The sequence below is a fragment of the Chanodichthys erythropterus genome, chromosome 3 (assembly GCF_024489055.1).
Source record: "Chanodichthys erythropterus isolate Z2021 chromosome 3, ASM2448905v1, whole genome shotgun sequence".
NCBI lineage: Eukaryota > Metazoa > Chordata > Actinopteri > Cypriniformes > Xenocyprididae > Chanodichthys > Chanodichthys erythropterus.
The window spans coordinates 4,264,335-4,291,956 of NC_090223.1; the positions used below are offsets into that span (position 1 = coordinate 4,264,335).

The 27,622-nt window shown below is 35.1% G+C and overlaps 2 protein-coding genes and 1 long non-coding RNA gene across 3 annotated transcripts in view; all 3 read right to left on the reverse strand.

Moving 5' to 3' along the window:
- Nucleotides 1–27,622, reverse strand: part of LOC137015319 (zinc finger protein 271-like) — a 145,322-nt gene that overhangs the window by 63,693 nt on the left and 54,007 nt on the right. The gene's annotated exons all lie outside the window — the stretch shown is intronic.
- On the reverse strand, nt 2,394–4,909 carry LOC137016954 (uncharacterized). Its single transcript, XR_010894514.1, has 5 exons — nt 4,877–4,909; nt 4,117–4,249; nt 3,853–3,958; nt 3,290–3,401; nt 2,394–2,725 (listed from the first exon to the last, which is right to left on the reverse strand). It is a non-coding gene; the product is annotated as an uncharacterized lncRNA (long non-coding RNA).
- LOC137016568 (galactose-specific lectin nattectin-like) lies at nt 8,335–26,556 on the reverse strand. Its single transcript, XM_067380808.1, has 7 exons — nt 26,473–26,556; nt 19,010–19,095; nt 18,607–18,642; nt 17,761–17,840; nt 12,913–13,047; nt 12,469–12,577; nt 8,335–8,491 (listed from the first exon to the last, which is right to left on the reverse strand). Exons 2-7 carry the CDS (start codon nt 19,065–19,067, stop codon nt 8,433–8,435), a joined length of 477 nt encoding a protein of 158 aa, XP_067236909.1. The 5' UTR covers nt 19,068–19,095; nt 26,473–26,556; the 3' UTR covers nt 8,335–8,432.

Consider the following 27,622-nt stretch of genomic DNA (forward strand, 5'->3'; position numbering starts at 1 on the left):
AATCTATTGACAAACTAAAATATATAAATGACATTAAATGATATTTTAAAAAAAGATATACACTGTACTTAAAATCAGCTTCCTTATTTTGCTCAAGATAACGATTTATTTAGTCCACGTCAAACTTCTAACTACAGCTCGAGAGCTGTCGTTCCAACCACACAAGTTTACGATGCAGTTTGCAAATGTTCGTTTGAACTATGGTTTCGGGAAACACTAAATCGTTGAACTATGTAAGTTACGACGGAACTTGCGATGTTAGTTGGCTAACGATGCTTTTGGGAAACACACCCCAGAAGGTGAAAGAGAAAGTAGAGAATCCTTATTTAACTTCATGGACGTAATTCAGTAAAATGTAAAAAATATTTTTTGTAACAATCAATTGATACTTACTTTTGTCTGACATTGGGAACTTGTCTTGTTTTTCTAAAAAAAAAAAAAAAGGATTAAGCAAAGGCATGTAAAAGATATGCAATTTGAAAAAACTAATTCCCCTAACAAATTGGGGAACAGAATTTCCAACCATTTACATTCAGTAAAAGTTGAAAAAGTACTGGATATTGCATTTTATTTCTTGTGACACATTGCTGCAAATAAATAAGTGATTAAATGTATACCTTTAATATACTACATATCTACTGTAAATGTTAGAAGCACTTTAGTAGATGTAATTATATCTCTTTCAAATATATTTATGCATCAGTTTAAAACACAAAGGAGTCTTTCGTTGTAAAATGTGATTTTTATTATATTTAATTAGATTAATTATATATTTAAGGAATCTTTCTCGTCAGCCGGAACCGAAGGAGATCTGTCGTCATTTACCATAAATGGACAAGTAAGCGTGACGCATCTGTTCAGCTGTGTTGTGATTGGCTGTGACTCTATCGCAGAACTCGCTGTGATTGGACTACCTTTCAACCCATATAAAACGGCGCTTTATCTTACAAAGTTTGTTTTAGTGTGAATATTACGTTACTCATACATTAAGTTAACTATAAAGTGTTTCCATGTTGTGAGAAATTACTCCTTTACCGAGATCCCAACCCTAACCCTAGCTTCTCAATGAACTACAGCGCCATGTTTCCCGTTCATTGATAGAATGACAGAGACATATGGGTAATGTAGTTTAAAACGTTTAGTAAAGAAATGATAAATGTTAAAATAATAAGATCTTTAATGGACAACTCGATATCTAAATATGTTTATTGTGCAAACATTTATTACATATATGAGGGACAGGCTGAAATTTAATATTTTACTGTAATCACTATTAAAAAACCTTTATGCCAGCTTTCCATGTATGTCTGAAAACTGTGCCCAACATTATTTAGTAATCATAGCATAAGCAGTTGTCCTGTTGATTTTCTCTTTGATACGCTAACCGGACTTTGAGTTACAGCCATTTGAAATGTGCATTTTTTTGCTCTTCCAGGGGCCGGTACTGGCCCCTTGGGGGTGGAAGGGCATTAAAATCTACACAGGTGTGTACTCCTCATCATGGATAACAAACTTTGTTGAATCACATTTAAATATTGCAGTATTTTATCATTTCCTCATTTTCCATTCTAACATCATGCTTGTATAAGTTTTTGATGGGTATTGTGAGACCATCTGATGAAATATGGAAATATTATAACAAAATGTTGTAATAGAATAATAATAATAATAATAATAATAATAATTGATTAATTGAATTGTAGTTGATTATTTCTTTGCTTTTTTTTTTTTGTATGAACACCAATAAATATAATGGATGAACCCACAACAACTTGCCATTATCCAGCTGCCAGTGTTGGCAGTAAACTAAAAACTATTTATATTTACACTTCACTATTACTGTTACACAAGGATAATGCACTATTCAGTAAAATAAGAAACTGTGCCAAAATGTCATTATCACCCCCTCTTCTTGCTCCTCACATGCCTGACATCAGTAATGTCCAGCTGTCATTTTGAATGCAGTAGTAGATGTACCAGAATGATCAACATCCATCTTCTTCAGTTCTGCTTGAAGTGTTTGTATCAGTATAACCCACTGCAGCCTCTCTTTATTCACATTCCTTCCCTTTATTTATCTGGAAACTGCCATCCTTGTCACAACATGAAAGTATATGCAACTTTTGGTGCATTGTTGTCCCAAATATCATGAATTAGATCAAAAATATTTATGTAATATATATTTATGTATTAATAAGTAAAACAATCACGGAAATTATATGTCATTTTTTTAAATTATGAAATAAACTCAGCTTAGTTAAATTGTATTTACTCTACCAAACACCACGTTCACCATAATTTATTACACAACACTTTATTGGAGGATACAGTATAAGGTTGAAATTTGCATAAAGACAAATGAGATTCAAGATAAATAAAAATGTGTCTTCAAAAATACGTTAACGTCATAATAATCCATTCACAGACTTTACTCCTATTGCACAAATGAGCGCCACAGAATCCCATCCAGTCAACTATGATCCAGAAAACAGATTTGATATTGAGTTTAAAATAAAGATTCATTATCACAGCTGAACTGGGTTCTTGCTCTTCCCTGTACATGTCTCTATCATGTTCATGTTCTTCTTCTTCTAAACAGTTTGTTCAGTTGTACTCTACAGTACAACTGATGACCAGAAGATGTGATCACTGATGTGCTGTAGCTTTTTCTCAACCAGAGGAAGAAGTCTTAACATCCCATTGTCAGGCGTTCTTCAGTCCTGGTCTAAAAGTAAAACAAAAAAACACAGACAATTCAAGTTAAGTAGTTTAATGGACAGCCAGGTCAGCTTATGTTCTGCATGATTTAAACAGTGGTGGGCTACTCTGGCCCTCAGCGTCCACGGTCCTGCAGATTTAGCTCCAACCTCAAAAGTACACCTGAAGACTTTGGTTAAAATTTTCAGGTGTGCTCAATTATGGTTGGAGGTAAACTCTCCACCTCAAAAAGGAGACAGCAAAAGGGCTGGAGTTGCCTGTTCCTGATTTAACTTTACAAAACAGCAGTACATAATATATATATTGTAATAAAAATGCAGCACAGACTGTAAGCTAAGTACTGAACAAAAACTGTTTTACCCACATTAACAGCAACCTGTTTTAAAAGATCTTTTAGAAAGGCATGCTCTCTTTTGAGCCTTGATTTCTTCCAGGACAACATACTCTTCTGTTTCTTGTTTCAAGAGCATAATTTGGTCAAAAACCAAGTGATAACCTGTACAATGTAAAATTGTTAAAATACTGCAATAAAAACTTTAAGGCAAGAATTAAGAATAGGCACAGGACTTACCGTACTCATGAAGAAGCCATGGCCATGCATATTTCTGCCTCTTGTGTTCCTCCGTAGCTGCACATCAGTCGTTTTTCCTCTAGGATCTTCTGTTAGTGACTTCACTTGCTATCTGTTTTAAAACACAAATACAATGTTTTAGGTCTGTGCAGTATAAGGCCTTATTTCAAGCCAAAAAAACTATCTAGGTATTACACATAATTTAAAGAACATTTACTATTTAATTCCTATTATATTATATTATATTATATTATATTATATTATATTATATTATATTATATTATATTATATTATATTATATTATATTATATTAACTCATTATCTTCCAAAGCTTCCCAGAACCCCATGGAACAATGTAAAGTGTTTTTATTAACTAAATGCTTTTTATCACACTTGTCTGCTTTTATCTAAAAAAAAACAAAACAAACAAAAAAAACGAACAAACAAAAAAAAAAACAGAAGGAACAGTTTTTAAGAACTTTTTAAGAACTTAATAGTCCTTTGAGAGAACAACATTAAATTCTGTACTACATATTACAGCATTGCCTCAACACAAGACATACCAATGGACTTCTGTCTTCTTTGGGCATGAGATGGTCATGTTCCTTCCTCACCCTAAACAAAGGACTTCGATGAGCTTGCTTTGATATAAGGACTGGTCTTCCTTCTCTGCACAGAAAAACAAGAAAGTCTCTACTTACTCTGTGTGCAATTACTCTTGTTCTTAAAACATACAAATTGAGACAGTTATAAATCAGTTAATTTACCATACCATCCAGGAGAGCATTTGATGAGTAAATACTGATTTAAATATCTAGAAACATTACCTGGAAAGGGCTGATCACGGCAGGTTTGCAGCGACTCACTAGTAGCTCTTGTGAGGGTCGGCTCTTAAAAGAGCTGTTGAGTTTGATGTTGTAGAGATCCTAAAAAGAAGGACTAAGTAATCTGCAAGTAATCCTGCAAGACAGAAAGGAAGGTAAATTTATTACATCACATTCAAGTTGTCAATTTACACATAACTGTAGGATTTCCTTCTGTAAAGAGTGTTGCATAATTAAATGTTAAATGCATTTATGTAATAAGTTCACTGATATGTGGGCATTTCCATGATTAAACATATGTCTTTAATAGCAAGCTATATTTATATTTAAAAGAATAAATAAAAAAATAACATGTTTCACATGCAAGCCAGACATTATCAGCAGTGTAACTGATTAGATATTGAATAGACATCAGATATTCAATTATTTTGATTATGACAAAATAATTGAATATCTGATGTCATGTGACAAGTCAAATGATAATTTCCACTCTTGCAAACAGAGGTAGTTATGAGGTGCGGAGAGACATCATGTATCATTGGAACATTTTGGGCCCAATCTGTAATCATTTTAAAGAATTCAATGGAATTAATATAAACTTTTATGTGTGGGACGTCCAACTGTCCAAGAAGGGGCACAACTGATTTACAAATAAGGTGATAAATATGTACAGGATTTGACTTTAATTTTAATTTACTGTGAGACTATTTAACAAATGCTTGATAAAATGTTTGATAAAGAGTTAAAAGCAACACATACATACCATTGCAATTATTTGCCTTTGCAGCTTTCTGTCACCTTCATCCATTTCCGAAAGGCCCTTTTTGTCTTTTCAGCTAAAACAAGAGAAAAGAAAATATCATTATTTATAATATATAGGTTTATATATAAATATATATAGGAAAGAAGTTCTTATTGACCTTACAGTTTTTGGATTTAACATTATTAGGCATTAAAAGCATGATAAGTGTTGTGGTTACTCTGTATTTACAACAAAAATCACATTAAAACGACCAATACTGTGGTAAAAAGCATGGTAAGTGTTGTTTTTTACCGTGCTTCTACAACAAATACCATTTTGAAACTACACTTGTACTACTTTGAACCTGACATGAATATGTTATATATATTGTGCAATATATTGCACGTCACGTGACAGTGTTTAATCACCCTAGTTTAGTATTTAATATAGAAAGCAATGAAAAGCAAAACCTCAGCGGAGGTGACAGATATAATGCAGTGACTGGACATGAGGGAGCTAACGTTAATCTGATTAATATCTGCAAACAGAAAAGACATTGTATCAAACATTAGAACAGCGTATTTACGACTACTTACCAACATCCAGCACACGCGAACTGATGCCAAATATCGCGATGTGTTCTGAAGGAGACTTCTTCAGCGTGATTTCATACCAATAAAATTTGCGTCAGTTTTTGACGCTAAAGGTTTCCAATTGAAAGCAATGGAGTTCCCAGTTCGTCCAAAGGGCCGAGGGGCACCTTTTGCGTCTCCTTTCGCGTCTCCGGGGGCGCTTGACTTGACCATGCTTCAATCTTTGACGCCTCGGAGTGAGAACGGGTTGACATTCACTGAGTGAATATTATGAAAATAGAATATATATTTCTCGCTAAAAATGTAATCAAACCTTATTTTTATGCAGAAACTAACTCAAAATATTGTCCATAGCAACCAAAACGTAGCAGTTTCACATTACTCTGGCGAGATCAGATAAATCTTTGCAACAACGCGCAAGTGAGTGATTATGTACATTCACTGAATGAATATTATGAAAATAGAATTCTCGCTTAAAATGTAATCAAAACTTATTTTTATGCAGAAACTAACTCAAAAAATGGCAAAAAAAAAATCATACAATTTAAGGGCCATTATTGTAACCCCTCTACGTTTCACACTTTGGACCAACGTAGTCAGGATACGTTTTCATATGAGACTGGGTTGCGAATGCTCTGCGTTGTGGGTTCGAAACTCAGTGTGACACATGCCCAGACCGCATGAGGTACTGTGGCAGGAAAAGATGCAGAACTTGTGTCTGTTCTAGGCATTCTGCCTAAAACTGGTCTAATCTGAAGCTATCACATGCAATTCATTTATGTCCAAATTCATAGTTATTCTTCTTCCCCCTGTATGGTACTCAATGAACCATAAGAAGGAAAATTATTAAATTTGGCAGGCTTGTAGTGATAGTAATTAAAAGTAATTTGACCAACTTTGGAGTATCTAGGACCAACTCTGTAGCGCCACCACCAGTTCAACAATTCACTTTTGTAAAGGTTATAACTTTTAAACCCTTTGTTCCAGAAAAATGAATCTTAGTACAACTGATTCCTCTCGTCATACTGATCACATTCAACATCTTACATTAAGACTCCACCAAGTACAGTAGTGGCCATTTTGAAAAGTACAGTATTCCATTTTTTTACTACTCTTCCTACAAATGTTGTCCAATTTTGTCTAAAATCAGTTGAGGTGATCTTTGGACTGAACCGCACAAAAATGACTGAACAGATTTTTGATATTCGCTACCATTCCCAAGATATTCATCTCTGAATGTGACCTTGCTTGTGTTAGTTGTCTTATGCTAATTTATTAGCATGCTAACCAGTTGTCATTCTTTTTAATGTGGCTCTTCAGCTATCTTCAGCTAAGTTAACCATGAGATTCATTAGCATTAAGTTAGCTTAGCATGCTAATATGGTTAGCATGTTAAGTAATGCTTTCTTTGTAAATCCTTTCTTACACTAAAAGCTCTCTTCCACAACCTGTTGAACATGCGTCCTCAAGTAGCTCGGTGTGTAAAGCCAGACACCTGAAGAGCCCTGCACCCAAAGATAGTGGGTTTGAATCCCGGGTGGAGCGGTTTTATCAAATAGTGTGTTTTGATTCCTTTACTGCCTCTAGGATTAGAAATAAATGTTTTTTGTTTCATGCTGTGTGCATTTTCAGCCAAGCTTCTGTACATTCTGAGTTCATTCTCGCCCGTAATTCTGAAACAGTTGTTTTATGTTTGTTCACTTTTCTGCTGTTTTTCCTCTTCCTGCTCTGTATTGTGCTACAGCATGATGAGCTGCAGAATGATCTAAAGTAAAGTTATTAAATATAACATTGTGACGTTTTATAAAAATTCTTCATTTTGAGTTCATTTTCACATGAACTACTGAATTTCGACAGTAATACAAACATTCATCTGCACAGTTGTGTAATGAGATGAGAAATGGACTCTGTATCTTGAGGTCGTGGGTTTGAATCCCGTTGGGGCTGACTTTATACAATTGTGTGTACTGAGTCAATTTGATTCCTTTTTTATCCAAATAAGCATTGTACTAATCTTTATTCCTCTTGGATTAGATAAAAATGTTTTTAGTTCATTCCGTGTTCATTCTCATCTGAACTTCTATTGATTTTCATTTCATTTCCACCTCTTCTTCTGAACCAGCTGTTTTCCAGTTTCTGCTGTGTTTGTTCTTCCTGCTCCGTATTGCGCCACTGCCCTTGGCCCCGAATTGCTATATTTTAACATAATCTTGTCAGTTAATGAAAGGACATTAAAAAAAAAGGGGGGGGGGGGGAGGATACGTGTATTTAACGAGTTGTTGACGTGTTAAAATTCACGTTTTTGACTCTCTCGGCTTTCCATATTCCATGATACCAAAGCACGCGTTAAGAATGCGCATCTTAACGGAAATCACACATCGAGGATGCGCGTTTTGCTGTCATAACGTGCACTTATGACACGTCAGTGTGTAATCAGATGTCCGTCAAGGCGTTTGTGAGTACTTTGGCTTGCCATAGAAGGCTGCATCTACTCCAGTTTTAGACACGCACTCGCAAACTTCCCTAAACACTTCCCCTCGGGGGAATCCCTGCCGTCATTTTGAAGTGCATTCCACTTCGTGAAGTGGACGAGGGAAGTTTATATGGACAGACCCTCGCTCCTTCAATTTTGACAGAGGGAGCGAATCTACTTCACATGTACACTTCAGGCAGCTCCATAACCCACAATGCAACACAATTATGACGTAACCGCATATCAGTTACTCAGATCTACTTATTTTTTTTGCTTACATTAACACAGTTCATACGGTGTATATAATTGATTTCACTGCTTTAACATTTAAAATTTATCACTTCCAAATAAATTTTGTAAATAGTAAAAGTTTTTAGAGTGCACAAAAAACACAAACAAACAAAATTAACATTTTACATATTTATTAGCTTCCATTAAACATTTCTAATGGAAAGTAAATGAATCAAAGTAGCTTGCTTCTTCTACATTGATTTTTCACATGCATGCTGGTTCAGTACGCACACACATAGGGCCTCTTTTCATGACATTTCCGATCATTCCAGTTGCCATCTGTTGAAAGACAGAAAAAAAGAGTTGCTTTTTATCATTAAGAAAAAAAAAAAAAAACGAATGTTTATTTAAAGTTTATTTAGTATCCCAGCTAACAGAATTTTGTTATAAGAATGTTCTCTAAATATTCAGTGTTGGTTCTGGGTATAAGGTATAATGTTCCTCAAATGTTCTTTCATCATAATTTTGATTCAAAATTCAACATTCTAGAATGTTGATTTGTAACATTCCAAGAACATGAAAATGTCGTTTTCTTAATGTTAGTAGAATGTTATTTAAAGCAGGGGTTCTCAACCTTTTGCAACTAATGGCCCACCAATGACTGTTTAAAAGCATTCCGACGAACACCTTTCCAAATATGATAGTATGAACAAAGAATAACAATGTAGAATGTACAATGATATACTCCACTGTTAATCTGTTATGCCACTGTAGCAGACTAGGTCAAATCAGCTATATAGATGAAAACTGTTCTTGTAAATATTAAGACTTGGCAGGTTTACTCAGTAATGTTAACCATGACTGGTTCAGAAGCACAAGGGGAACACTCTTTTAACAAATTAATTAATAATACATCCATGCTAAAATACATGTAACAATAAGTCAGACACACAAGAGGGGAAAATTCATTCACCCCAATTTACGTAATTTATCAAAAACTATTAGTGATATGTATGTATGTATGTATATATATATATATATATGGTGAGATTTGTGAAAAGAACAGAGGGGGATGTTTTGAAGATTTTTTTTTTTTTTTTTAACATACACATTTACCTCAGATTTCATTAGATAGAATACAAGCTGGGCCATACGCAGGGTGTAATTACTGAGGTCAGAAAATGTGGTTTGCTAGGGGGGTATGGGGGCATGGTCACCCGAGAAAATTTATATTTCTTTGGTGTACATATGTGCATTTTTAAGATGTTTTAAGTCCAACAAATTGGATAACAATAGCTTTAAAACCATGTCAACACCATGCACAGATTTGAGATTTCACAACTTAACTTACAACAGAACAACAACGGTCATTGCTCGTAGTTTCTTTTGCGCTTTATTTAAGCTATAATAAAGTAATTATGCAGCGTGCGCCGGCGCATTTGCGCATGCAATTCTTGAGTGCGCGTTGTGAGCAGTCATGTTGATTTCAATGTTAATTTTACCAACATACCGACATAGGCTGACAACATCTAACCGCAGTTCAACTGAAGCTCCCTCGTAGTCGCCCAACACCTTTTCCTCGCTCATTTGACTGGTGCCGGGCACTGAGGCAAAGTCGGAATGCGCGTCTGAAAAGTGTCCCGTTTGTTGTGGTCGTAAAGAGACAGTTCAGTATTTAACATAGTATAAATGCAGTGTTTTACTAACAATGTTTTTTTTTTTTTTTTAAAGTATCATTATTATTTTTGGTATTTTTTTGGTATTTTTCTGTTGGTGGTTTGTAGGCCTAGCAAGATTTGTCAATTAAGAAAAAAAAAATTAATTCGCGGGTAGTCTAACACTGCTTACGCGGCCCCCTAGCAATCACCCAGAACACCCTAGCAACCGCCTAGCAACACCTTAGCAACCACCCCCCAAGTACCTTAGCAAATGCCTAGCAACACCCTAGCAACCACCCCGGTTACCATAGCAGCCGCCTAGCAACCACTAAGAACACCCTAGAAACCGCCCAGAACACCTAAACAATTGCCTAGAAACACCCTAGCAACCGAGAATTTTGCCACTGCAAGCACCATTCACATTTTCTTCAGGAAAAGGCCCACCGGTTGAGAATCACTGATTTAAAGGTTAGTATGATGTTCCTGAAACATTCTTTCAATCATTCAAACACCTGCTGTGAACAAACACTGAAAGAAAGAGAAATAAAAACACAAGCTAACTTTCTTCAACCACAGCCTTAGATGAACTTAAGATAAAAGACATTAAATCTCTGAATTCAATCTAATTCAACAACTCCACAAACAGCATTACCAGATTAACTTATTACTAACCAGCATGACTTTATTTCTGTCACACGTCTACAGAAGATCTTATTGAGAATTAACAGAGGTTTAGATGTTTGGTTTGAGGTCACCATCATGGAGGTCAGTGTTTGCTTCAGTTGAGCTCTTGACCCCTGACCTTTGCATCTTTATCAGCAATCACAGATTTTTTATTTTAGAAAACATTTCTGCATTGATAAAGAAGATCAACATGTCTCTTTCAATAACTGTATTTAAGTGAAATAACTGTATTTTATGAATCATGTGACCATTGTTGTGTTTCATATGCCGAATGTTGATGTCTGTGAGTCTATAAATGACACAAAACAATGTTTTAAACAGAAAGATAATAATGACAGTGTTGCAAATTATATTTTTCACATTGGTTGAGTTTGATACTGGATTTTTTAAAATCAGTAATTACAGAAAAAGCCGTTGTTTAAACCATTTCAATGCAGTTGTTTGTCTGTTATTGAAAGAGCATTGATGATCTTCTTTGTCAATGCAGAAATGTTTTCTAAAATAAAACACCTGTGATTGCTGATAAAGAAGCGACAGTCAGGGGTCAAGAACTGAAGCGAACACTGACCTCCATGATGGTGACCTCAAGCCAAACATCTAAACCTCTGTTAATTCTCAATAAGATCTTCTGTAGACGTGTGACAGAAATAAAGTCAGGCTAGTTAGTAATAAGTGAATCTGGTAATGCTGTTTGTCGAGTTGTTGAATCAGATCTTCAGAGATTTAAAGGGATAGTTCACCCAAAAATGAAAATTTGATGTTTATCTGCTTACCCCCAGCGCATCCAAGATGTAGGTGACTTTTTTTCTTGAGTAAAACACAAATGAGGATTTTTAACTGCAACCGTTGTCGTCTGTCAGCCAAATAATGGGAGTAGATGGGAACTTCAGCTATAAGAGTAAATAAAACTTGCTTAAACAAATCCAAATTAAACCCTGCAGCTCGTGACAACACATTGATGTCCTAAAACACGAAACGATCGGTTTGTGTGAGAAACTGAACAGTATTTATATCATTTTTTACCTCTAAAACACCACTATGTCCAACTCCGTTCAGGATCGGTTAGTGAGGTCTGATCGCGCTCTGACAACGGCAGTGATGTCTCGCGCATATACTTCAATGAGCGCTAGACATCACTTCCGTTGTCAGAGCGCGATCAGACATCACTAATACAGTCCTGAACGGAGTTGGTGTTTTAGAGGTAAAAAATGATATAAATACTGTTCAGTTTCTTGCACAAACTGATCGTTTCGTGTCTTAGTACATCAGTGTGTCGTCACTAGCCGCAGGGTTTAATTTGGATTTGTCTAAGCAAGGTTTATTTACATTTACAATTACATTTATTCATTTGGCAGACGCTTTTATCCAAAGCGACATTATTTACTCTTATAGAAGATGTTCCCATCCACTCCTATTATTTGAATGGCAGACGGCAACGGTTGGAGTTAAAAATCCTCATTTGTGTTTTACTGAAGAAAAAAAGTCACCTACATCTTGGATGCGCTGGGGGTAACCAGATAAACATCACATTTTCATTTTTGGGTGAACTATCCCTTTAATGTCTTTTATCTTCAGTTTGTCCTTTAAATAACGTTCTACTCACATTAAGGTTCCTAGAATGTTGAATTTTAGATCAAATTTAAGTTGAAAGAATGTTTGAGGAACAATATAACATTCCTGAAACGTCAAGAAAACTGGACATTTTTAATGTTCCCAGAACCAACACTGAATATTTAGAGAACATTCTTATAGCTGGGATAGTAGACACAGACATATCAGTATTTGATGTCTAAAAATAGTCAGTAACAAAGTTTTTGTGTTGAATATACCTGAATTCAACAAACTGGAAAAAAGTAATTTTCTCTCTTCTGGATATACAGTATGAAGCAGTACCTGCTAATCTTCTGATGGTCTAACACAGATTGACGGATCATTTATCATGTTATTTCATGAGCATTACCAGAAATTACTTACTTTCAAAGTTCATCTCAAGGCAGTGCTCAACTTCATAGTTATCGGGTTGTCTAGGCGCCCATATTTCATAGTTCATTTTGGTTCCATCACTCCAGAGCCAAACTCCCTCCTGTGAACAGAAGAGAAAAACAGCATTGTGTTTATGTCCACAGCTTTACATGGCTTTGTTTTATCTTTATTTATCTAAAAGATGATTCTTCATGAACACTAACCCCACTTTAAAATTGTCAGAAATCTGAACAGAAATTAACAGAAATTATTTCACAGAAAAGGTATCAGTAAAGAATATGTGCCTCTCATGGCTGCCAATGCACTAAACTAACTGTTCTGAGGAGCAAAAATAAATGATAAAAACACATCTATGCTCATGCGTTTTGAAAAACGTATTACATGAGTATTAATGTAACTGTAAATGCCCAGTAGCACAAAAAAATAATTGCATACCTCAGCAGCATCACTGCCTCCGATCCAGGTAGGTGTTGTTCCATGAGTTCCTTGTCTAACCAGCTTCTGTAGAAACGTGTACTCCCCATGACTGTGTACAGAAGCGAGGTTCCCATCATAGTCCAAACAGCTTCTCTGTAGAAGCAGAGACATGAGCAAAAAACACTATTTATAAAAAAATCATGTATTTTTTATTAATATTCCAAAATATGTGACATGCCTTCAATTACCATCTAAATACTTTTTAATGTTTTATCTGTGAAGTTTAAAATCTATGAAGCCAATAAAAAGACATGGTGGTGGAAAAAGAATTGGAATGGGAGGGGAAAAAAAAATATTTTAAAACATTTGCGTTCCCCTGAGAAACGTTCTGTTCCCTCAAAGATTTTGCTTTCTCTCACAAAGATATTTGCGTTCCCTTGCAAAACCTGTTGTAAGTTTGAACAAACACTTCCTGTTTAATTTCCCTCTGGCAGTGGTTCAGACAGCTCCATACGTGAACCGGAAACTATTGCGCTATTCGAACATAGTCGGACGCTTGAACATTTTCAGTTACTTGCTTCATTTGACAACAGACGCAAATTTGCGTCATGAGAGGTGCTCTCCCTCTCCTTTTTAAGTATGTGTCCCCGACTCTTCCACTTCTTTCTGCACACTTCTCTGAAAAAAACAACTTGTCAACGGGGGAAATACAGTGAATAAGATCAATTTGCCTGCTTTTGCTGGCTTGTAGTCTCGCTTGATTTAACAGCATTTTCACTAAAGGGTTAGTTCACCCAAAAATGAAAATGATGTCATTAATGACTCACGCTCATGTCGTTCCACACCCGTAAGACCTTCATTCATCTTCGGAACAAAGTTTAATATATTTTAGATTTAGTCCGAGAGCTTTCTGTCCCTCCATTGAAAATGTATGTACGCTAGATTGTCCATGTCCAGAAAGGTAATAAAAACATCATCAAAGTAGTCCATGTGACATCAGTGGGTTAGTTAGAATTTGTTGAAGCATCGAAAATACATTTTGGTCCAAAAATAACAAAAACTACGACTTTATTCAGCATTGTATTCTCTTCCGGAATCCTTTCCATTGAATTGATTCCATTCCAATCCTTTCATCTGTCGGCATTGGTAATGCACTTTTATGTCACCGTGGTTTTATTTGGCGATTAGGTCATCCGTGACATGCACACTTACGCACCATTTTAAAAAATATAGCAATACCAAACAATACCAATATACAAACAATGTAGAATAGCTTGAATACAGCGTGCGTCTCCCTCAGACTGTAAACGAAGCTCTGGCGCACCAGATAACACGTCAGCAGCGTCACTGCGGAGTCGTGAACCCGGATTGACAACAGACCCGGAAGAGAAGACAATGCTGAATAAAGTCGTAGTTTTTGTTATTTTTGGACCAAAATGTATTTTCGATGCTTCAAAAACTTCTAACTAACCCACTGATGTCACATGGACTACTTTGATGATGTTTTTTAATTAAGACTGATTAAACATTTAGCAGTGCTTCAAATGAATTCAGCTCGAATTAAACAACTCGTCTATTGTTAAAAAGACGGTATGCAACGCAGGTACGTCGCTCCACTCAAAATATAGACTGTTTGTAGACATGCAGCATTCGAAGGGGTCGTCCTCTGGAACCGGCCAGTCTCTGTCCCACTCATCTTCAGAAACATTGCTGCTTTGAGACAAAAAGTCCATCTCATATCCCTCACAGGGTTTCATCAACTTAATGAGGTTTTGGTCAATTGTTTGTCTTGTTCCAACAGGTTGAAATGGTTATGTTATCACTGGGCTTTATCACCTTGTACCACACGTTTGGGGCAACTCCATCCCACTCGCTCATGTAAAAGCTTTTACCAGCGATCCCATTCAAAACGACCCCGATATAACTGTAGAAAAATGACCAATCCTTGATGGGCAAAAGCACACAAGGTGTCTGTGATGTAAATCCTCCATAGTGTAGAGTTTAACCGTACGTGATGCTTTGTTAAAAACAAAACCGCCCACGTAAACATCGGACATCAGAAATTCCTGTTTCACGAAATATTCATCTTCATGAAGAAACTTGGTCAAACGAATCCTGTGTTTTTTCTGCCGAGTGTGAGGAAGATTTTCTTCAGTTTTAATATAACTTTCAACAGAAGTTTCAGGAACTTGTGGAGTAGCCATTCTAGCATTGCAGACTGTTTCCTACAGCTTATTCAGTAGGGCCTGTAGGAGTTAAAGGGATACTCCACTTTTTTTGGAAATAGGCTCATTTTACATCTCCCCCAAAGCTAAACAGTTGAGTTTTACCGTTTTTGAATCCATTCAGCCGATCTCTGGTTCTGGCGGTACCACTCTTAGCATAGCTTAGCATAGTTCATTGAATCTGATTGTACCATTAGCATCTCACTCAAAAAAAATGACCAAAGAGTTTCGATATTTTTCCTATTTAAAACTTGACTCTTCTGTAGTTAAATCATGTACTAAGACCGACGGAAAATGAAAAGTTGTGATTTTCTAGGCCGATATGGCTAGGACCTATACTCTCATTCTGGCGTAATAATCAAGAAACTTTGCTGCCGTACCATGAGTGCAGCAGGAGCAATGATATTACGCAGCGCCTCTCACAAACGTCTCCATGGTTACAAGGCACGCTCCCTGTGCAAACGGGGTCACAGGCGTTGCGTAATATCATTGCTCCTGCTGCAGCCATGGTGTAATAGTATGTAACAGAATGTACCAGAAAAACAGCAAGACTTGTTTAAAGCGCATGATGTGTCTTGTGACCGCAGACAGACCAGAAAGACAACATCAGAATGTTTTCATTAATTTTCATATATAGTAGCTGCATGTTTGACCAAACTAAAACTGTATTTTAACAAAATTGATAACATGATTCTCTTGTTTTATCATGTATTAACTTCATATTTAACAGGCTGATAATGCTAGCATGACCCTAGAAAAATAACAGTCGTGAATTGTATAATTCAAAAATTGTGTCAGAACACATGATATGAAGATACGCTTGCTTTTAACTTTTTATTTAAACTTTAAAACAATATTATCTTTTTTATGTAATACAGTATTTGATTGGTAAAACTATCTTACATATCTTACATAGTATTGGGTCATTGTCATGAGACTTTAATGGTTTCATTGTGTGAGGAACTGTTTGCAGTAAGGTAATGTGTTTGTTAAAAACATTGCAGCAAACATATTTGTCAGCATTATTATTTTGGTTTACTTTATATTTATTAGGAATTGAAACTATAGAAATAAGAAAAGTAAATCATATAGATCTATGAGACATGCGTTTTTTAAACATATTTAACAGCAAAGATATTTTCAAGGACAGAGTCTGATGTGGATATTGTCATGTAGGGGGTTTGGCCTGATCTTTGGTTTTTAAGCACAATTAAATATTCTCAAGAGACCCACTGATCCTGATGTCTCTGAAAGACCTCAGATGTGTAGATTCACTCCATTGAAAAATGCTGTTTTGAAATGAACACAGTTGAAATAAATGACTGCATGTAGGGTGTTTAACACCCATGCAAAATTGTTGGGGGTCAAGTGGCAACAGACAGCCTCATCACAGAGAAGTGACTGATCTGTAAATCACCTCATCAGCCTATATCCTGAGGCCATCATTAATGATTGTTGAGGATCCCTCTGAAAATGTGTGGTGATTTTCTTAAAGATGCAACTAAGAGCAAAAAAAAAGTCATCTGTGAGTTATCAAACACACAGACACCTTCATGTTTGGATTTTTTTTTTTTTTAATATTAATATTATTTAATATTTTTAATATTTCTAGTTAATCGTTTTAACATGCTGTTTCGTCAAAAACTTAACCCTACAGGTTATTGAACAGATCTTGTTTAATAAAAAGTATACTTTAGGTTAAATTTAAGCAAATCATTTCTACCATTGGCATCAGATGTTATCCTGATACAAAAGAATATTTGATTTTTATTAAATCTTTAAAGATAATATTTTAATTCTAAAAGACTTTTAAGATTGTGCTTTGAAATTAATTGAGCACAAAAACATTCACTCTGGAATGAGTTAGCTGTCTTAACACACACTGTGACAGAGACTCGTCTGTCTGACTCCACCCTCCCATCTCTCATTCCCACTGGAGTTTGTTCCTGGGAGGATCTGGAGGTGTTTTATGAATTATTTTATTTCATTAATGCTTTTTGTTTTATTTTTACTTATTTATTATCATTGCAAAATTACATATTTTAGCTCTCTGGAAATGTATGTTTTTTTTTAATATGTTTTTTTTTTTTAAATGATATATTAATTTAGCCTACATTTAAATTGTTTAAATAATTTTTAGTAACATTTTATATTATTTATATTTAGAATAATTTCAATTTAAATAGAGATAAGTTCCTTTTATAGAACTAACCTGAGGCATCACAGGGTCTGAATGAAATCATTGTTTCTCTGTGAAAATGCTTGGTGATTTTCATAGTGAATTATTGAAATGTTACACAATGTGGTTTGTGAGATGTTTCAGTATTATCACAGTGATGTTTGTTCACATCCTGGAGCTCCACTGTCATTTCTTTACTGTTACCATATATATATATATATATATATATATATATATATATATATATATATATTTTATTTATTTATTTATTTATTTATTTATTTATTTATTTGTTTGTTTGTTTGTTTGTTTGTTTGTTTGTTTGTTTTTAAACTGAGGAACAAGTTTAAATGACAAGTTTAACAACAAGTTTAAATGTGATAACTGACATGTGTCACAGATGTTTACAGAGCTTAATCCAAGAATATTTTAACGTCATATCAGAAGCTGAATGTATCTTACCTCAGCTCTAGCCCATGTTTGAAGATCACTAATAAACTTGAAGCATCTGCATTCAAAGGAAGCCCATCCTTCCTTACACTCTGTTAAATGAAAGTTTTGTTATTTATTTATTTGACTATTAATGACCTTTCATGTAATTAAATTAATAGCTTTAATTTAAAGGTACACTATGTAATTTTTGGCCCTTTACCGGTTAAAAAACAAAAAGGCATGCAACTTTTATTTGGTTGTGCTTCAGCTTTGCATGACTGTGTAGATAAAGGTGACCCTTGACAATAGATTTACAGTGAACTCTGTTAGACAACTACATTTGGCAGTTTATCTGTTCAATAAAATACCTTGCCCACCGGTCGAGAAGTGTAATTATCATCGCTTTTACAACATTTCAAATCCCTCAATTCTAAAGCCGAGCTAATGTTGGTTCTTGTTTTATTACTCTGCCACTCCCACACACACACGGACATGACGAGACACACGCGGGCAAGCAATGAATGTATGCAAGTTAAAATACGCAAGTTTAAAATATATATGAAAAAAACACGTTTTGGAAGGACTGATGTATTGACTCATTTAAATGTTGTTAATTTTGAACATAAAAAGCTACATAGTGTACCTTTAAACTACACTAAAAGCATGTTTAAATAAACAAAGGTCTTACATTTTCAAAGAAACGTCATGATGCGAAAAGAAAGACATTTAAGATTTTGTACTCTTTATAGTCACTATCAGTTAGATTTTTGCTTCTAAGATGCTCTTTAGAATATTTTTAAAGCATGCTGGAGAACATGATCATCAGCTGTACTATACATAAACACTGACAAGAGTAGAAGACAAGAGAAGCCTTACCGCTACAACGTTTATTTCCAACAGGACGCGCTTCCACTTAAAAAAATAAAGAAATATATGTTTAAAACAGAACTGCTAGCAGCAGTAGTAGAAGTGCTACAACTACTACTACTATGACTGATAATAATAAATATATACTACAGATCACACAGGCAAATAAGTTGTGGTATTTTATTGTCAAAAATAATAATATAAGTACATTCATAAGAATCAATAACTTAGGCTTATATAATGATATAATTGTTTTATTGTCTTAATATTATAATTCAGAGACAAACTCAGGTGCACATACGGTATTAGATCATTCCATTCCTGATCTGATTAGTCATTACAGAGTCACAGATGTGCTTCAATTCATGTTAAAATAACAGTTATGATGTGAAATGTGTAATAATGGTCTTACCTGAAGCATTCAAAGCAACCAGAAGACAGATAGATAGATAAACAGTCCAGACCGCCATCGTTTCTCAGAGAACACTGGAACTATGACTAGATTTAAAACACAATTATATACAAATAATTATTACAAAGATTTGAATTTTTGTGACATGAACCAGTAGATCAATGTGTACAGACAATGTTTTTATATAGTTTGTACTTGGTGGATCACAGAGCCAGTGCAAGACGAGCATTTGTGGTTAAAGAGCAGATTTATTTTTTTATTTTTTAGGAAATTAGCAATTGTTTCTCTAGATAAGACCCTTATTCCTCATCTGGGATCATGTAGAGCTCTTTCAAACTGCATTTAAACTGCAATTTGGACCTTCAAGTCCACTTTATGGAGAAAAATCCTGGAATGCTTTCCTCAAAATCTATAACATGAACATGTTGGATAATGTGGGGATGAGTAAATTAACAGGAAATTTTAATTCTAAAGTCAACTAATCTTTTAAGGACTGCTCCCACACTTTGTACAAGTTTTTTTTTGTTTGTTTTTTGCATTTTATTGCCCTATGAATGACAATCTCAGAAGCTTTTGAACTAGCGCACTACCTCCAGGTGGATTTGTTCATGTAAAAATATACCTTAGTGTCATCTTTGAGCCTTATTATATTTATCTTTTGATAAAAATCTAAAATTTTAAGGCCTGATTGTTGTGGCAGTTTTTTTTCCCCTGTGAAACGTCCTCCATCTGTTCTAGGTGAACCAAAAACAACCGATAACAGCTCTCAGTGATGTGTGTCGGGTCCCCGCTATGATAACAGTGACTTTATCAAATGTTTACAGAACAAGCGGGAACCCAGTGTGCCTGTAGCTTTCTCTATTTCTGTTTTATTACGTTATAGAAAGCCTAAGGCCTTCTCAAACCGTTTGGCAAACCCATTTAATCTGCTACCTATTGCACGTCAAACTAAGATTACTGTAGAGACAGAAAGTAAGACTGTTAAGTTAGCACTTTTAAACATCCACTCACTTAAAAATAAATCACTTCTAGTCAATGACTTAATAACCACAAACAACCTAGATTTTATTCTTCTAAATGAAACATGGCTTGAAGACAGTTGCAGTTCAACAATCCTGAATGAAACAGCCCCTCCTAACTTTACTTTTATGAGTGTCTGCAGAGGTGTTAGGAGAGGTGGAGGTGTAGCTGCTCTATTTAAAGATGTCTATCAATGCAAGCAAGTGTCATTTGGTGATTACTTGTCTTTTGAATACTTGGGTATTGTGTTAAAAGGTGCTCCTCGCATTCTACTTATAGTTATCTAAAGGCCTCCAAAATACTCTCCAGCCTTTGTGGAGGACTTTACAGAACTGTTATCAGCAATTTCCTCTGAGTTTGACTGTTTTGCTATTACTGGGGACTTTAACATAGAAAATGCAGAATCCAATATGGCAAAAGAAATCATAACTGTTTTGAATACTTTTGATCTGACTCAACATGTACATGGACCCACACACAATCGTGGACACACTCTAGATTTAATTATCAGTAAGGGTCTAAACATTTCATCCATTGTCATTAAGGATGTAGCACTATCTGATCATTTCTGTATTTTCTTTGATTTATTGATCTCTCCTAATGTTGAAGCTAGATCTGTCTCGGTCAAAAAGCGATGCTTAAATGAGAATACTAGTGCACTGTTTATGAAGGCGATATCTTTAACACCAAGCATATCTGCAGACTCTGTTGATTTTCTCCTTGATTCTTTTAACTCAAAAGTACAGAATGTTATTGATAACATTGCTCCTGTGAAAGTCAGGAAGAAAAGTGGCAGACAAAAAGCACCGTGGAGAAACTCAACAGCAGTGCAAAATATGAAAAGACAAAGCAGAAAAGCTGAGCGCATGTGGCGAAAGACAAAACTTGAAATCCATTATAACATCTATAAAGATATTCTTCATGCTTTCAATGTGGAATTAGGCAAAGCTAGACAGACCTTCTTCTCAAATATTATAAACAGAAACTTAAACAACACCCGCACTCTTTTTGCTACTTTAGAGAGACTAACAAACCCCCCAAGTCAGATTCCCAGTGAAATGCTCTCAGACAGCAAATGCTGTGAGTTTGCTTCCTTCTTCTCTGAGAAAATTAATAATATCAGAAAGGCGATCAGCACATCCTTGAGCTGCACTGGGGTAAAACAGATCAGATCACAACCTCAGAAAGTAGCTATTATGTCTGATTTTGAAGCAATTGATGGTAAAATTTTGGAAGAAACAGTACAGCACCTTAAAACATCAACCTGCGCCCTTGACACACTTCCCACATATTTTTTCAAAAGTGTGTTTAACTGTTTAGAAGCAGATCTCCTAGAAGTGGTAAATGCCTCACTTCTCTCTGGGACTTTTCCAAAATCCCTGAAAACTGCAGTTGTTAAGCCCCTCCTGAAAAAGAGCAATCTGGATAACACCATATTGAGCAACTACAGGCCAATCTCAAATCTTCCTTTCATAGGCAAGATCATTGAAAAAGTTGTTTTCAATCAGCTGAACAAGTTCTTAAGCTTGAATGGATACTTTGACAACTTTCAATCTGGTTTCCGACCGCATCACAGCACAGAGACAGCACTTATAAAGATAATAAATGATATTCGCCTAAACACAGATTCAGGTAAATTAACAGTGCTGGTTCTACTCGACCTCAGTGCTGCGTTTGACACTGTCGATCACAACATTCTCCTTGACAGGCTGGAAAACTGGGTTGGGCTTTCTGGGATGGTCCTTAAATGGTTCAGGTCATACTTAGAAAGGAGAGGTTATTATGTGAGTATCGGTGACTATAAGTCTGAGTGGACATCCATGACATGCGGAGTCCCTCAAGGTTCAATACTTGCACCCCTCCTGTTCAACCTATATATGCTGCCACTGAGCCAAATAATGAGAAAGAACCAAATTGCATATCACAGCTATGCAGATGACACCCAGATTTACCTAGCCCTATCACCTAACAACTACAGCCCCATTGACTCCCTGTGCCAATGCATTGATGAAATTAAAAATTGGATGTGCCTAAACTTCCTTTAGTTAAACAAAGACAAAACTGAAATCATTGCATTTGGAAACAAAGATGAAGTTCTCAAAGTGAACATGTACCTTCACTCTAGGGGTCAAACAACTAAAAATCAAGTCAGGAATCTTGGTGTGATTTTGGAGTCAGACCTGAGTTTCATTAGCCATGTAAAGACAATTACTAAATCAGCATATTATCATCTCAAAAATATTGCAAGAATTAGATGCTTTGTCTCCAGTCAAGTCTTAGAGAAACTTGTTCATGCTTTCATCACCAGCAGGGTGGATTATTGTAATGGGCTCCTCACTGGTCTTCCCAAAAAGACCATAAGACAGCTGCAGCTCGTACAGAACGCTGCTGCCAGGATTCTGAGCAGAACCCGAAAACATGAACACATCAGACCAGTCCTCAGGTCCTTGCACTGGCTTCCAGTTGCATTTAGAATTGATTTTAAAGTACTGTTACTTGTTTATAAATCACTCAACGGTCTAGGACCTCAATACATTGCAGGTATGCTCATAGAATATAAACCTAACAGATCACTCAGATCATCAGGATCAAGTCATTTAGAAATACCAAGGGTTCACTCGAGGCAAGGAGAGTCTGCTTTTAGCTGTTACGCCAGCCGCAGCTGGAACCAGCTTCCAGAAGAGATCAGATGTGCTCCAACAGTAGCCACATTCAAATCCAGACTCAAAACACATCTTTTTATCTATGCATTTGCTGATTGAGCACTGTGCTATGTCCGAACTGTTTGCACTTTATTTTATACGTATTATCTTTTTATTCTTTTAATTCCTTTTCCTGTTTTTATTTCATTTTTAATGTACTTTATATCTTTTATGTATCATCTTGTTATTCTGACTTTTAATGCATTAATATTGCTGTCTGGTTGAAAGAACTGGGAGAATTAGGAAGAAAGTGATTAGGTTAAAATTTGGTAAATTTGGATAAGGGGACAAACCATGGGGAAATTTAAGCTGTAGTGCATGGTTAAGATATCTCTGGATTACAGTCAGGACACTTTCCAAAGGGGGAAATTTCCAAAGGGGAAATTTGAACTGCGTTGCATAGATAAGATATCTCCGGAAGGGGGATTAGGGCTGTGTGGTGCAGTTTGAGTTGTCTTGGCAAAAGGGGAGATTGAAACTGTGTTTATCAGTTTGAAGTGCCTTAACAGGTAGCAGTCCTGTTGTGTGAGGAAGGTCCATTCAGACCCTCTCTGATGGATATATCCGTTTAGATCCACTCTGACGGACAAAAACAACAACAAAAAACTCCCTGAAACTTCCTAGCTCTTCCATCCAGATAGCAAAATTCTCTGTTTTTACTGTTATTTCTGTTCCTTATGTTCTATTTTTATTATTCTTTTTTTATGTAAAGCACTTTGAATTACCATTGTGTATGAAATGTGCTATACAAATGAAATTGCCTTGCCTTGTGGTATGGAAAATGGTATCAAATATCAATATTTTTCAAGATATTGTATCAAAGTCAAATTCCAGTATCATTACAACACATGAAATTAAGAATATTATTAGATACAAACAACTGGCTTTCACTTTAATTTTGAGTGGCTCAATAGCTTGATATGCTGTATTATCACCATTTATTTATTTATTTATTTTATTTACTTATTTATTACTATATACGAAACCTTCTCGAACAGGACACAACACTCATTTCTACGTGCAACAGTTTCAACACACCACCACGCTCTTTGCCTATTCTCACAGTGTGACCGGTGTTGTGCCTAATTCCAACCCCTGCCAAATTATTACCCCCCTAGTATTGGTAGGTTGAGGATTAGGTGTGGGGGAGGGGTTAGGATTAGGCAATCAGGTAGCAAATTCAAAAAAGGGAGTAATAATTAGGCAGGGAGTCGAAATTCGGCACAACACCTGAACGCAAATCAGACCACTTGTCAAAAATAAAAGTCTTCCAAAAATAATCACTTTTCAAAATGACTTAATCACGTTCTGCTTGCATCATCAGTGAGGTGTTTCCTCCAACATTAGCTACTGTTGAATGCATTAAACACATTAAACACTTCTGCATTGAGCATTTTAGCATCAATTCACAGAACAACATAAAACATAATCTACATTTTGAATAACCAAAAAAAAAAAAAAAAAAAAAGATTATAGGGTACAACGGGGCAAAAGTCGCCTTTGATTCTATTTTCCTCTAAACAACTAGATGGCACAAAAAATTGCCGTATCACTTTCCTAAATTTCCACTTTTCAAAATGTACGTGCAAATTTGTCTGATCGCAATCGCAGGCAGCAATGCAAAGTTGATTCTGAGGTAGTTTAATCAACAACATTTTAAAAAAAACATCAAATATTAGCTGATCAAAGTAGCAAATAAGAATCCATTAAATTAATATTTGTATTTACAGACTTCAGGACTTCTTAATGATTTTCAATTCAAGCAACAGTTTTTCAATAACGGAAGAGTATGTAAAAAAGGCTGGTATTTGGAGTAAAAAGGAGTAACCCCAGAGTGCAGCCTGGACGATTGGGGCAGGGCAACACACACACCGCCTACACCCAATTTCATTGGTTTATAATACAGCAGAGCTTATTGACGTAGACGCTTGTATGTGCATTCCTTTTTGAGCAACTTTATGAATGATCCGCTTCTACGCTGTTTGACCATATTACTTATAAATATAATATAATATAATATAAGTGCTATAACTTCCATGGCGATTTCAGTTGGCTAATGTTTTGATGAACTTAAGACTCAAGTTAGATGAAGTTAGCTAGTGTAGGCTATTAGCCTATTATCGTCTTATTTGTCACTGCAGTTTTGCTTTAAAATGACTTTCGGGTTTATCCAATGTCTTACTGAAATACAGTGAATTATCATCATTTGTGTAAAATCACTAGTTTGTGCATCCACCAATCCTAATGGAAATATGAAGAAGCCTAAATGGATGATGACATGCAGAAAATATAGTATATATCGAAAATATATCGGCCTATAGAAAATATCTCTCCTTTGCAATGCCATCATTTCATGCAGTCTTAAAAGTGGCACCGAGTTATCTGCTTGATAAAATAATGAATACAATATAGCTAAGCTAAATCTCAAACTGTGTATCATTTATATCAGCAACATATTTCTATCGCCCAGCCCTAAAATTGCTCAATATTAGGCTAAAGCTTACAGACAATATGACTTTTTGTAAAGCTACTTTGAAGTGATGTGTATTGAGTGTTATACAAATAAATTTGACTTTACTTCACTTGATGTAGTTCATGGCTCTATATAGGCTATATTGTGGCCACAAATTCGGAATTCGTTCCCCAGCTGGCAGTATTTAGCAGTATATTAGACGGCGAATTTCTGCCTGAAGAACCCGGAGATGCCATGCCAAGCGCAGGCTACAGTAGGCTATCTCACACACCCTGGCCCTGACCATATTTTTTGTGCTTATTGGCTAATAGAAACCTTGCAATGCTGAAAAAATACATCTTTGCATTTATTTTGTATGCAAAGTTTTATTTTGAATTTGTTTTATTTCTAAAACAGATGTTATGATGTTAGCAAGTATTATTTATGTGCTCAAGTATTTAAGCAATGAATGTTCATATCACTTCTCTGCTTGGAATTTTTCAAGTCCTAACGTTATTGATTTACAGCTGCACGTGATTTTTTTTTTTATAGTTTTGCAGCTATATGGCTAAACAGTGAATGGTAATTTGAATCTATTTTCACTCGTCCTTACGCAGATTATAACACAATGCGAGTGTTGATAAATAAATACTTGGATTTTTAATACCGCGTATTTATGCCTACTATAAAATAGGAACCTTTAAAAACTATAACATAAGTCTACAGAACCAACAGGCCAGCATATTTTATTAACAGGTAAACAAGGAAACGAGTTTGCCATTAAACATTTTATTAAACAATTTATTAGCACTTTGTACGAAGTAATGGAAGCAACAAATCATCTTCTTAAAAAACGATAAAAAAAAAAAATAAATAACATGAAAATGAATCGCTGACTGACTTTTCCATTTGTTGACATGACATGTTTAGATTCACATAGCAAATATCATATATCAAATTGGTTATCCATAATACTCATATTTATAATGAAACAATCATATTTTAAAATATATATTAATCATATCATAATAAAATATCATTTATTGTTACTACTGTAAATCTATATTAAATAGTCTATCATGGGATCTCCTTCAATGCTTTCAGAATCTTTACTATTTAAAATAATTTTGTTTCTGTATTTCTGTATTTTTAAAATCTTTTTTTATATTTTATATATAAAAATATATATCACATAGGCCTATTTTAATTACAGTATATTTGCTGAACAAAAGTGAATTATTTTATTTATTAAAATAAACAGAAAATAGAGAAAAGAGGAAAAGAAGTACCTCAGGAAATATGCTCCGAACAGCAAACTGAGTGTTTCTGCTGGATAGTATATCAGAGATGTGTCTTGTTTTCTTGAATTATTTTGATGAATTCTTTTGCTACTACATTGTGGGCTTAAATAAGTGTACTCCTGTTACGTAAGAGGCGTGTCAGCCAATCAGAAAAGATCTGCATGTTACTGAGATGTCTGATCTCTCTAAATCACATGACTCTCAGAAAAAACACCACAGAAGTAGTTGCCACATTTTTCCAAGGCCATGTATTTCATCTTGCAGTTGTCTGTTTTAATTAATCATTATCTTGTAATTTGCAAAGGTATCATTTTGTAATGATTTTACTTGTTCAGGCATATGACTATTAACTAATTGTCAAATAATATTAGTAGGGTTGCCAACCATAATCATAACCACAATTATCTTTGACCCATTTTGGTAATTAACACATGCAAAGGTTCAAGAGAAGAGGTGCAAATGATCAGGTTTCAGATTCATCTGTGGTTCCATAAAGTAAATGTTCACATGAATGTCAGCCACTGAAATAATGCTGATTTTTGCATAAAAATTGCATAAAGTTCATCTAAACTGTATTTCTCATATGATGAAGCTACACTAAGGCTTTTGGTTTAAAGTAGGACAAACTAGGACATGTGCAGTCGCCTACAGACATGCAGTCACACATTAAAGAGTTAGTTCACCCAAAATTGAAAAATGCATAAAGTTCATCTAAATTGTATTTCTCATATGATGAAGCTACACTAAGGCTTTTGGTTTAAAGTAGGACAAACTGAGATCTCTGAAGAAGGTACAAAAACTCTCTAAAATTTGTTGGGTTATTATTTTTTTTTATCCATGTTCTGTCTTCTTCTAGCACTCTTGCTCTTCTTCACTGCACTGTAAAAACTGTTGCTTAAATTCAACTCAAAAAAATTAAGGCAATATTTTCCAACTCCTTTTTGTAAGTTTAGTGAACTTCTTGGTATTTTGAGTTGGTAAAAATCAATATTATGTATTTTACTGTAAGCTAAAAAAAGAAGTAGAGTCTACAAGATAAAGCAAATTATTTGAGTTTAGCCATTGTGACAAAGAGCAGCATATTGACCAAATCGTACTTAGTTAAAATAAGTAACATTTAAAATAAAAAATTAAACTT